The 12,962-nt window shown below is 47.0% G+C and overlaps 1 protein-coding gene across 4 annotated transcripts in view; it reads right to left on the reverse strand.

The window, feature by feature from the left end:
* Positions 1-12,962, reverse strand: part of ctnnal1 (catenin (cadherin-associated protein), alpha-like 1) — a 501,890-nt gene that overhangs the window by 130,682 nt on the left and 358,246 nt on the right. For all 4 annotated transcript variants that reach the window (XM_072508728.1, XM_072508726.1, XM_072508725.1 and 1 more), the window contains one exon: positions 4,666-4,755. In XM_072508728.1, coding sequence (XP_072364829.1) covers positions 4,666-4,755 — 90 coding nt within the window. The remainder of the gene's footprint in view (positions 1-4,665; positions 4,756-12,962) is intronic.

A 12,962-nucleotide genomic window follows, 5' to 3' on the forward strand; every position in this document is an offset into this window, starting at 1 on the left:
CAAGTCTAGAGTTTGGAGAAGCTCAGGGGGTAGCGCCAACCCGGAATCTAGCAGTCTGCTAATAAATTGGATTTCAGCTTTGTAAATCCCATGGAGCGCAGTCTCAGGGGAAAAGATTTAACCATGGAAAGATGAGCAGCTGTTGAGGCAGTCTGAGTTGGAGCAGCTTTTGAGGAGATTCAGGAGGCTAGATCTTCCAAAGTGAAGAGTTGAAATCTTTCCTGAGGGAGGCAGAGTTAAAGAGATGTTGTGACTCTATGTTTACTGACATCTGGATGAGTTGCTGAGAAATCTGTGGGATCTGTCCTGGCCTGCCATTTCACATACAAGTGTGGTGTGTTCAGCCACAGTTGGCCTGTTAATTCATATTTACCTCATGTTAATTATGAATGTTAGAGTACAAGATATATATCTATATCTATGAATACATGGAGGACAGGATTCTCTGGCCATGTCCACCCGGCGATCAGAGAATTCTGACCAAGATCAACGGAGTTCTCCATTGTCCGCAACTCGCCCGTGGCGTTCTTGCAGCGGGCAGAATCCAGTTATTACACAAATAAATATTGTCTGTTCACCCAAAAATGTTATCATTGATCTTCAAAAGGTCCCCTCAACATTGACGGACATGTGCTGTGTGTGCTCTTGATGAAATTAGTAAATGTCTGGAGATCATTTTTAAAAAATATTCGGTCTTGGGATGTAAACATTACTGGAATTTGTTGTCCACTCCAATTATTTTTTAGAAGTTGGTATTAAGCTGCCTGATGGGCTCTGTGGTGTGTGTGGTGTAGGTACACCTATACTGTTGTTAGGAAAGGAGTTCCAAGATTTTGACCCAGCAATGGTGAAAGAATGGTGATATAATTCTGGCTATCAAGAATCATACTGGTACTAGTGGTTCTTAAAGCAATTATCCAGGCATTTGTAGAGTCTGTGGAGTTCAAGTAAACTAAAAATCTGGTAAGATTACTCTCCAATAAGGTTGCAAATTTCATAATGTTCAAGGAAAACCCACATGTTGTTTGCAGCAACTTTTCAAAGACTTTCAACCTAGTGCTACGCCCATGTCATGTAAAGTTGAAAGCATGTGGGCTACATGACCAAGTCTTGGATACTATCCAGGACATGCACTCCACCTCCAATATAATCACATTCTTTAATGTCTTCAGCAACTGCTCCTTTTCCCAGGCAGTCTCTCTGGTCCAATAATGACTTGTCACCTCTCTGGTTCAATGGACAAATCCAATATGCAGATGTTGTCACATGCTGGACAGATGGTTCTTGAAGGGCGAGGCATTTGGATGTTTTGAGGTTTGTGAACTATCTGATACGTCAATTTTGCCTTTGCATGCTCCTGAAGATGTTGCTCAATGCATTCAGTGCGTTCCTGAATAAATCATCTCTACTTTGGCCGGTCATAAGCCAAGGATTCCCATGAGTCGGTGAGTATGTTTGAACTCTTCAGGAATGCTTTGAGGATACCTCAAAAGTGTTTTCCTCTGTCCTCCAGGGAGTCTATGTGTTGGATTGCAGCATTATGGAGTGTCTGCTACATGCATTTCTAAAAGTATTATAGTGCCCTATTTCAGGTGTGTTGCCATCTGTTCAAATGTAGTTATTTTTTTCTGGAAAATGTTTTATTGAAGCATTTGAAATTTTCAGTTTAACACATTAACATCTCTTAAACAACCGTGCGGGCCGATACACGCAGAGAAAGAAAAAAGAACCAACAGAACACCCCCTACTCCCACCTGGAGGTACCGAAACCCGTTCCCGCCCGGCAACTCAAACTCCTCCTCTAATGCCTCCAAGGTCGGGAAACCCTCCTGAATGAATAGGTCCCAAAATCTCTCAATCCCTGCCCGCCGCCATCCCTTATAGCCCCCATCCAGAAACTGGTGATTGTTACAAATCGGTGACCACACTGACACCCCCATGTGCTGCCTCCATTGCTCCCACACCCCAAGGGCTGCCATCACCCCAGGGTTCGTAGAGTACCGAGCCGGCGAAAACGGCAGGGGCGCCGTCAGTAAAGCCTCCAAACTCGTGCACTTACAGGATGCCGCTTCCACTCGCTCCCACACCGACCCCTCCCCCACTACCCACTTCCTGACCATTCAAATGTAGTTCTAAGTGCTCTACAACCTCATGGAATTAAAACAATTTAAGGGAGAAAATCACACCATAATTGAACAAATACAGGCCATCAATTGTTTAGACAAAGGACAGAATTTTCCCAAAATTGCAGAGTGCTGAATCAGGCGAGCAAAGCTGTGTGAAACTAGTCAGCTTCACAGGCCTTTTCTAGTTTGAGTAAATGGCATGCTGGCACTCCCCACTCCCTACCCCACTCATAGGCATCGCCCCCCCCCTAATATACATCAGTGCGGCTCCCTTCAGTGGCTCTGCCCCCATACCCTTCACACGCTTTGGCCCACGCCCCACTCCCCCTCCCCCCAGCATTGAGGCGCCTGTCCTCACTTCCAGGATCAGGACAACGTACACCAAAACCTCCACCCCACCCCCACAGGATTGGGGCACAGCCTCTCCTTCCCAGGCACCCCGCCCCATACAAGGGGAACCCCCCCCAATGGGGCTCCCCAGAGTGCCCACCGGGGTGTCAGGGGTCAGTCCATGTCCCACATCACCTGGGGGATATACATCACTGAACGCCCTCAATGTTGCCATCAGAACTGGTTTTGTTTTTGAAAACAGCAGTGATTCACGCTGGCTCCAGGTGGGTGGGAGGATTAGGCGTGGGCAGATGTTACGGTGTCAAGGCCAGTAAGTATACGTTAATGTATTAAAAATTATGGAAATCAGTGCGACATGGTGGCACAGTGGCTAGCACTGCTGCCTCACACCACCGAGGACCTGGGTCACTGTCCATGTTGAGTTTGCACATTCTCCCCGTGTCTGCATGGGTCTCACCCCCACAACCCAAAGATGCGCATGGTAAAACATTATGGAAATCAGGTTTATAACCTTTGTGGGCATTAATCTCATAATGTCACTGATGGGGGGGTGGGGGGCAGGGAAGATCTCAAACTGAGACCTTGCCGGGGCAAATCCCCCTTTTGAAGGAGATTTAGCAGCCGTTATAGGATTTGTGCCCACGGCTAACGGAGCTGCTAGATCACGGCCAAAGTATTACTGTTCTTAGAACGGGAATGTGTTAACTTTCATTTGCAAGTAATGATACTTCAGTAACAATAACTGAAAGGTGGGTACTTAAATTGGGTCTATCATTTACTTTCAGATAATGACCAACATTTTTTGCTTGCCAACATTCTTGTTTTTATCTCGTACTGTATTCAAGTAGATTTTCAGCAAGGTAACGTTGAAAGATGGATAGCAAACAAAATTTGGAAGTAATTTTTGTGGGTTTTCAGTATGATTGCCAACGGGACTAGAAGGAAAGGGTTAGTGGACCTGTTACCAGTTCAGAGCAATGCAGTTATGTGGAAACCAGATGGGTGCGATAAATTCAGTGATGCTGCTGAATTGAACAGAACAATTTGAATTGAATAGAACTGTAAATCACGGCAAACTGGTTGAAATCAGTGGAGGCTGACCAAAACCAAACAGGTAATAACAGCAGAACAGGAAGAAATCCATATATGAGCCAATGGAAGACAGCTCAGGAAGACACTGAACAAGGTGTCTTATAGGTTTAAGTTGGAAGGGGCAAGGTTTAGAGGAGATGTACGAGGCAAGTGTTTTGCACAGAGGGTAGTGGGTGCCTGGAACTCGCTGCTGGAGGAGGCGGTGGAAGCAGGGGTGATAGTGACGTTTAAGGAACATCTTGACAAATACATGAATAGGATGGGAATAGAGGGATACGAGCCCCGGAAGTGTAGAAGATTTTAGATTAGACGGGCAGCATGGTCGGCGCAGGCTTGGAGGGCCAAAGGGCCTGTTCCTGTGCTGTACGTTTCTTTGTTCTTTGAGACCCAACTAATCAATCCGCATCCTGAAGAGGCTGGTGCATGGGATTTGGCAGCAACTTTACTCTTATGTAATCTCCTGAAAATGTCCTTCACAGAAGCACCCAAACAGAGACACAGACGGCGCCTACGGATGAGGAACATTCTAAGAAAGAAAACTTTAGATATGTATTGATGGGAAGAATCCTGGTGAACCCAAGCAGGAAGATTTCAGGTAAAGATCACTCCTAAGGAACCTACTGTCATCTCAGATTGGCCACCCGAGGTGGGTAGCTGTGTGATTTAATTGAAATAGTTTTGTTTAAAATTCTGAATAAAGGATTCCGAGAGAGATTGTGTCAATCGTAATTATTGGTCTCTGAATTTCAGGATGAGGTAAAATCACTTACAGACAACAAATTGTGCAATATTGTTGATACATTTTTGCAACGAGGAAAGGTGCCAAGTGAAATGGCACCATAGACTGAGTCACAATTATAGTTACAGGATTGGAAGCTTCCTGCCAAAATGATTTGGATACTGCATTTCATCAGTCTCTTCCATTTTATAACCACAGATTAACAGTGACTTCCGCTACACTTGAAAGCACCAAAATAGTAGAGTGTTAATATTGTTCTGCTATAGACTCTCTAACTATTTAAAAAATAATCAAAAGTATAAAGTAGAAATGAAAACAAAGCTGGAGATGGGCTGATTTTATGCAGTGGATAGTTACCTTTGATGCTGTGAGAAGCATCATAGTGCATTTCTCTAGTATTGCCCTGGCAGCCGCCATCCTCGCCTTCTTCTTTTCATCTTTCAGATCCTATAAAAATAGAACAAAGCAACTTTTACACATCATTACCTCAATTAATTGGTTAGATGCAGCCCTGAGATAGCATCGTGCATTCTGAAAGACATTGCAATATTCTGTTCGGGTCCAATGCTGTGAATCCTTACTCAATAGAACCTTTCTAAGCTCGAATAAAATGACTGAAGTACTTTGATTTACAAAATTGTCAAAAAGTAGAAATGATTCCCTCTATTTTTTGTAAATTACCCATTTGTGGATGCAAGAACCAAGGCAGCATTATTTCCCAATCCGAGATATAATAGGGCAGCTTTCTAGGCCATTTTAGAGGACAATTAAGAGTCAATCATACTGTTGTGGAACAAGAGTCACATACAGGTCAAACTGGGCAAGGACACTGGGTCTCCTTCCCTAAAAGGGCATTCGTGATCATCAAGTTGGTGGTTTCACAGGAATCCAACCACTCATCATCAATTTTTTTAAACCAGCTTCCCCCCCCCCCCCAGTTTTTTGTGTCATAAACTGAATTCAAATTCTCAAAGTGCTAGGGGAGGATTTGAATTCATGTTTCTGTATTAATAGCACAGATATCTAGCATATTAGCCCAGCTACAGAACCAATACATTACCACCCCTTTATTGCACTGTTCAAAATACATTTCTCTCTTCTACATTTCTCTTTTGTACTTCACTCAGTGAAATGTAGCCTTTCATCGGTATTGATGGGCAATAACACAAAACAGTTTGATTGGTCCTTCAGTATATTGATTTTAGATCATTTTCAGCTTAATCCTACTCAAGGTTAAACGTTTGCCAATGAATCCATTAATAAAGCAAGTTTTTTGTAATTGTGAAAGAATACAAGTAGGTTTATTACAGTGTGTGTAAAGAAATTCCAAGTTTCAGAGCAGATGGAAATACTCATCAAGGAGATTTGAAATAAGGAGCAAACCAAGACTGCCATTATTAGGAGTGTATTATGTGTTTGCTTCACCTTCACCAGTTTTCCGCAAATTTATTTTTCTCCCTTGTTGCAGTTTGCACCAGATACCATTTGGTGCCTATGTTAATCATATGTGAACATTGGAACTGAGCTATCTAAACAGCTTAATCACATCAACATGAATGTGCACATCCATGCACACAGACTCCCAGCAAGACTGTAAGTTAATTTACCCCTTCTAACACGCAGCACTGAAACCAGTGACTTTCCTACTTCTGACCTGGCTGAGATGAGCTAAATCTGCAGTGAATAAGGATCAAACCTGGAAAACTACGGCATATAGCTCAGGTACACGTTGGGTTAACTCACTTTATTATTTCAAGTACCTTTTTTTCTGCTTATAGATTTAACAAAATTACAGACTGTGCTGACAAGTAGCTACTTAATTACTTAAGAATCACTCTGGTCTAAATTCAAATACAGCGAATAAAAATTAATTATCTCACCAAATAACACATTAAGAATGATTCTACTTTAAGTAAGTTGCTTGTAGAGCTTCCAGTGGCGGATATGGAGGAGTAAGTCGCACATTTGGTGGCTCCAGCTCGGGTCGGACTTTTGGACCTTTTCCCCCGATTTTCTACCGGACTTGAATTGTAAAACTGAAGACAAGAGGCAATTGTGTACTGAATTCCCACATCAGTGCATGGAGAGAAGGACTAGAAGTGCTCGTAAAGGCAGAAACAGAAAGACAGAGAAGGCTTGGGCTGAAGCTGCAGCGGGAGACAGCATGACGGAGGACCGGACCTCTGGTTTGTCGACCCAGCGGTCAACAGAGCAGCTTATGCAAGTTATTCAGGAAGGCTTTGTTAAGCAGAAACGGGACTGCTTGGACCCGATAAGAGTCAATTGAATGGCTGGGGCTTAGATTAGACGCCCAAGATCGGGCGATCCAGAAGGTAGAGAAGGTGCTGGCTGAGCAGGAGGAACATCAAACTGCGATGGAGTTGGAGGTGGGGATGCTGAGAGACCAGCAGAAGAAGCTCCTGGAGAAGGTGGAGGACCTAGAGAATAGGTCCCACCGGCAGAACTTTTTGTGGAAACTGTTTTTAATGCCTTCTGTATTGATTTGGGACCAGTGGCAGAGCTGAGTGAGTTAAGGTTTTCATTTGCACTGTTGAACTTAGAGCTTGGATTACTACTTGGAACTATGATGTTGTTGCCATTACAGAGACCTGGTTGAGGGAAGGGCAGGATTGGCAGCTAAACGTTCCAGGATTTAGATGTTTCAGGCGGGATAGAGGGGGATGTAAAAGGGGAGGCGGAGTTGCGCTACTTGTTCAGGAGAGTATCACAGCTATACAGCGAGAGGACACCTCAGAGGGCAGTGAGGCTATATGGGTAGAGATCAGGAATAAGAAGGGTGCAGTCACAATGTTGGGGGTATACTACAGGCCTCCCAACAGCCAGCGGGAGATAGAGGAGCAGATAGGTAGACAGATTTTGGAAAAGAGTAAAAACAACAGGGTTGTGGTGATGGGAGACTTCAACTTCCCCAATATTGACTGGGACTCACTTAGTGCCAGGGGCTTAGACGGGGCAGAGTTTGTAAGGAGCATCCAGGAGGGCTTCTTAAAACAATATGTAAACAGTCCAACTAGGGAAGGGGCGGTACTGGACCTGGTATTGGGGAATGAGCCCGGCCAGGTGGTAGATGTTTCAGTAGGGGAGCATTTCGGTAACAGTGACCACAATTCAGTAAGTTTTAAAGTACTGGTGGACAAGGATAAGAGTGGTCCGAGGATGAATGTGCTAAATTGGGGGAAGGCTAATTATAACAATATTAGGCGGGAACTGAAGAACATAGATTGGGGGCGGATGTTTGAGGGCAAATCAACATCTGACATGTGGGAGGCTTTCAAGTGTCAGTTGAAAGGAATACAGGACAGGCATGTTCCTGTGAGGAAGAAAGATAAATACGGCAATTTTCGGGAACCTTGGATGACGAGTGATATTGTAGGCCTCGTCAAAAAGAAAAAGGAGGCATTTGTCAGGGCTAAAAGGCTGGGAACAGACGAAGCCTGTGTGGCATATAAGGAAAGTAGGAAGGAACTTAAGCAAGGAGTCAGGAGGGCTAGAAGGGGTCATGAAAAGTCATTGGCAAATAGGGTTAAGGAAAATCCCAAGGCTTTTTACACTTACATAAAAAGCAAGAGGGTAGCCAGGGAAAGGGTTGGCCCACTGAAGGATAGGCAAGGGAATCTATGTGTGGAGCCAGAGGAAATGGGCGAGGTACTAAATGAATACTTTGCATCAGTATTCACCAAAGAGAAGGAATTGGTAGATGTTGAGTCTGGAGAAGGGGGTGTAGATAGCCTGGGTCACATTGTGACCCAAAAAGACGAGGTGTTGGGTGTCTTAAAAAATATTAAGGTAGATAAGTCCCCAGGGCCGGATGGGATCTACCCCAGAATACTGAAGGAGGCTGGAGAGGAAATTGCTGAGGCCTTGACAGAAATCTTTGGATCCTCGCTGTCTTCAGGGGATGTCCCGGAGGACTGGAGAATAGCCAATGTTGTTCCTCTGTTTAAGAAGGGTGGCAGGGATAATCCCGGGAACTACAGGCCGGTGAGCCTTACTTCAGTGGTAGGGAAATTACTGGAGAGAATTCTTCGAGACAGGATCTACTCCCATTTGGAAGCAAATGGACGTATTAGTGAGAGGCAGCACGGTTTTGTGAAGGGGAGGTCGTGTCTCACTAACTTGATAGAGTTTTTCGAGGAGGTCACTAAGATGATTGATGCAGGTAGGGCAGTAGATGTTGTCTATATGGACTTCAGTAAGGCCTTTGACAAGGTCCCTCATGGTAGACTAATACAAAAGGTGAAGTCACACGGGATCAGGGGTGAACTGGCAAGGTGGATACAGAACTGGCTAGGCCATAGAAGGCAGAGGGTAGCAATGGAGGGATGCTTTTCTAATTGGAGGGCTGTGACCAGTGGTGTTCCACAGGGATCAGTGCTGGGACCTTTGCTCTTTGTAGTATATATAAATGATTTGGAGGAAAATGTAACTGGTCTGATTAGTAAGTTTGCAGACGACACAAAGGTTGGTGGAATTGCGGATAGCGATGAGGACTGTCTGAGGATACAGCAGGATTTAGATTGTCTGGAGACTTGGGCGGAGAGATGGCAGATGGAGTTTAACCTGGACAAATGTGAGGTAATGCATTTTGGAAGGGCTAATGCAGGTAGGGAATATACAGTGAATGGTAGAACCCTCAAGAGTATTGAAAGTCAAAGAGATCTAGGAGTACAGGTCCACAGATCACTGAAAGGGGCTACACAGGTGGAGAAGGTAGTCAAGAAGGCATACGGCATGCTTGCCTTCATTGGCCGGGGCATTGAGTATAAGAATTGGCAAGTCATGTTGCAGCTGTATAGAGCCTTAGTTAGGCCACACTTGGAGTATAGTGTTCAATTCTGGTCGCCACACTACCAGAAGGATGTGGAGGCTTTAGAGAGGGTGCAGAAGAGATTTACCAGAATGTTGCCTGGTATGGAGGGCATAAGCTATGAGGAGCGGTTGAATAAACTCGGTTTGTTCTCACTGGAACGAAGGAGGTTGAGGGGCGACCTGATAGAGGTATACAAAATTATGAGGGGCATAGACAGAGTGGATAGTCAGAGGCTTTTCCCCAGGGTAGAGGGGTCAATTACTAGGGGGCATAGGTTTAAGGTGAGAGGGGCAAAGTTTAGAGTAGATGTACGAGGCAAGTTTTTTACGCAGAGGGTAGTGGGTGCCTGGAACTCACTACCGGAGGAGGTAGTGGAGGCAGGGACGATAGGGACATTTAAGGGGCATCTTGACAAATATATGAATAGGATGGGAATAGAAGGATACGGACCCAGGAAGTGTAGAAGATTGTAGTTTAGTCGGGCAGTATGGTCGTCACGGGCTTGGAGGGCCGAAGGGCCTGTTCCTGTGCTGTACATTTCTTTGTTCTTTGTTTTGTTCTTTTTGTTGGGGGCTGGAGGTGTGCTTGTTTAGATTTTGGTGGTTTTCTGTCGGGCAATTGTGTGGGGACTGTTTGATGTTGGAGTATATTTGTATGTGGGTGGGGAGGGAATAATAGGTGGGAGACTATCCGGCGCCAGGTCTTAGGGGCCACCAAGCTAGCTGGGCGGGCTAGCTCACGGAAGCGTAGTGGGGGTTGTGCATATGTTCGGTTTATTAAAGGGGTTGGGTTACAGAGCGTTGTGACTAGGGGGGAGGGGGGGGGGGAAATGCTCTGCTGACGAGGGAGGGACTTGGACTAAGGGCAGAGAGGAGGTTGGGGGTGGTGGCTGCCTGGGGGCAGGCCAGTGGAGGCACGGAGCATGAGCTGGAGGCGAGCCCAAAAATGGGGATGGTCGATCGGCGAAGGGGGGCAGTGAGCCCCCCCGCAACTAGGCTGATCACCTGGAATGTTCGAGGGTTAAATGTGCCGGTCAAGAGGGCGCGTGTGTTCGCACATCTTAGGGGACTGAAGGTGGACATGGTAATGTTGCAGGAGACACACCTTAGAGGTGCTCTTTCCAAGAGCCGGTGCAGACTCGATGGGCCGAATGGCCTCCTTCTGCACTGTAAAAAAAAAAATCTATGTAACTGACCAGATTAGATTGAGGAAAGGCTGGGTCAGTCAGGTCTTTCACTCGGGACTAGATTCAAACACTAGAGGGGTCGCGATCCTGATCAATAAGCAGGTGGTGTTTGAGGCGGGTAGAATAGTCTCGGATGTGGGAGGTCGGTACATTAAGGTCAGTGGGAAACTGGAGGGGGTGCAGGTGGTATTAGTAAATGTGTATGTGCCAAATTGGGATGATGTGGAGTTTCTAAAGAGGATGCTGGGGAAGATACCGGGCCTGGACTTGCACATGTTGGTCATGGGAGGGGACTTCAACAGAGTTATTGACCCTGGCTTGGACCGGTCAAGCTCAAAAACGGGCAGGATGCCAGCAATGGCAAAGGAAGTAAAAGAGTTCATGGTGTAGATGGGTGGGTGGATCCATGGAGATTTGGGCAGCCGAAGGTGAAGGAGTTCTCCTTCTACTCACACGTGCATAAAGTGTACTCCCGGATTAATTTCTTTATTTTGAGCAGGGCCTTACTGTCAGGGGTGGTGGACACAGGGTATTCGGCGATCACAATCTTTGACCATGCTCCGCACTAGGTTGACCTGCAGGTTAGTAAAGACAGTAACCAGCGCCCGCACTGGAGGTTAAATGGAGGACTTTTGGCTGACGAAGGGCGAGCGGCTGAAGAAATGGATTCAGAGCTACCTGCAGGTCAATGACACGGTAGAAATTTCAGCAGCGGTGGTCTGGGAAGCACTGAAGGCGGTGGTCAGAGGGGAGCTGGTCTCGATACGGGCCAATAAGGAGAAGGTGGACAGGGCAGAGACGGACCGACTGGTAAAGGAGATACTACAGATTGATAGGAGGTATGCGGAGACCCCAGAGGCAGGGCTTCTAAGGGAACGGCGGAGGCTACAGGCGGCGTTCGGTTTGTTAACCACAGGGAGGGTGGCGGAGCAGCTAAGAAAGGCGAGAGGGACGATGTATGAGTATGGAGAGAAGGCCAGCAGAATGCTTGCATAGCAGCTTAGAAAGAGGGAGGCAGCCAGGGAGATAGGGAAAGTAAATGACAGAGATGGGAATCTGGTTGGAGATTCAGCAGGGGTGAATAAGGCATTTAGAGATTTCTACAGTTGGCTGTATAGGTCGGAACCCCCTACGGGGCCGGAGGGGATGAGGCACTTCTTGGAGGGGCTGAATTTCCCCAAAGGTGACGGGGAGCTGGTAGAAGGGCTGGGGGCCCCGATCAGGTTGGAAGAGATAGTGGAGGGGCTGAAGGCCATGCAGTCGGGTACCGGGGCTGGACGGGTACCAAGTGGAGTTTTATAAAAAGTTCTCTGGGATATTGGGGCTGGTGTTGATGAGGATGTTCAATGAGGCAAGGGAAAGAGGGGTGCTGCCCCCCGACGATGTCATAGGCCATGATTTTGCTGATTCTGAAGCGGGACAAGAACCCGGAGCTGTGTGGGTCCTACACGCCGATATCCCTGTTGAATGTGGACGCCAAACTGCTGGCCAAAATTTGTCCTCCAGGAGTGAGGATTGTGTTCCGGACGTTATTGGGGAGGACCAGACGGGGTTTGTTCAGGGTAGGCAGTGGGTGGCCAATATAAGGTGGTTGTTAAACGTGATCATGATGCCCCCGGAAGGTAGGGAGGTGGAGGTAGTGATCGAAATGGATGCAGAAAAGGCTTTTGATCGGGTAGAATGGGATTATCTGTGGGAGGTACTGGGATGGTTCGGATGTGGGCGGGGCTTTATTGACTGGGTCAGGTTGCTGTATCAGGCCCGTGGCAAGCGTGCGGACGAATAGGACAACTTCAGACTGCACCGGGGACGAGACAGGGATGCCCCCTTTCCCCACTGTTGTTCGCACTATCTATAGAGCCGTTGGCAATTGCTCCGAGAGCCTCAAGGGGCTGGTCCGGGGTGGTGGGGGAGGAGGAGGAGGAGGAGAAGAGAGAGCACAGAGTCTCTCTCTATGCAGACGACCTGCTTCTGTATGTATCGGACCCAATAGAGGGGATGGAAGAAATCATGAGGATTCTAGGGAAATTTGGCCAGTTTTCGGGGTATAAGCTAAATATGGGGAAAAGTGAGATGTTTGCGTTCCAGGTGAGGGGACAGGAGAGGCGATTGGGGGAGCTGCTGTTTAGATTAGTAGATGGAAGCTTTAGGTACCTAGGCATTCAAGTGGCGCAGGAATGGGACCGGCTGCATAAATTAAATCTGGCCCGACTAGTGGACCAAATGAAGGACGATTTTCGGAGATGGGACGCTCTCCCGTTGTCATTAGCTGGGAGGGTGCAGACGGTGAAGATGACAGTCCTCCTGAGATTACTGTTCGTGTTTCAATGTCTCCCCATCTTTATTCCTTTTTTAAACTAGTCAACAAAGTGATCACTGGCTTTGTTTGGGCGGGCAAGACCCTGCGAGTAAGGAAGGTAGTGCTTAAGCGGAGTCGGGGAGAGGTCGGGCTGGCGCTGCCAAATTTTAGTAACTATTTCTGAACGGCGAATATAGCCATGATGAGGAAGTGGGTGGTGGGGGAGGGGTCGGCATGGGAGCGTATGGAGGCGGCTTCATGCAAGGGCACCAGTCTGGGGGCATTGGTAACTGCGCCTCTGCCGTTCCCGCCGGCACGGTACTCCACCAGCCCCGTGG

This window comes from Scyliorhinus torazame, chromosome 6 (assembly GCF_047496885.1).
Source record: "Scyliorhinus torazame isolate Kashiwa2021f chromosome 6, sScyTor2.1, whole genome shotgun sequence".
NCBI lineage: Eukaryota > Metazoa > Chordata > Chondrichthyes > Carcharhiniformes > Scyliorhinidae > Scyliorhinus > Scyliorhinus torazame.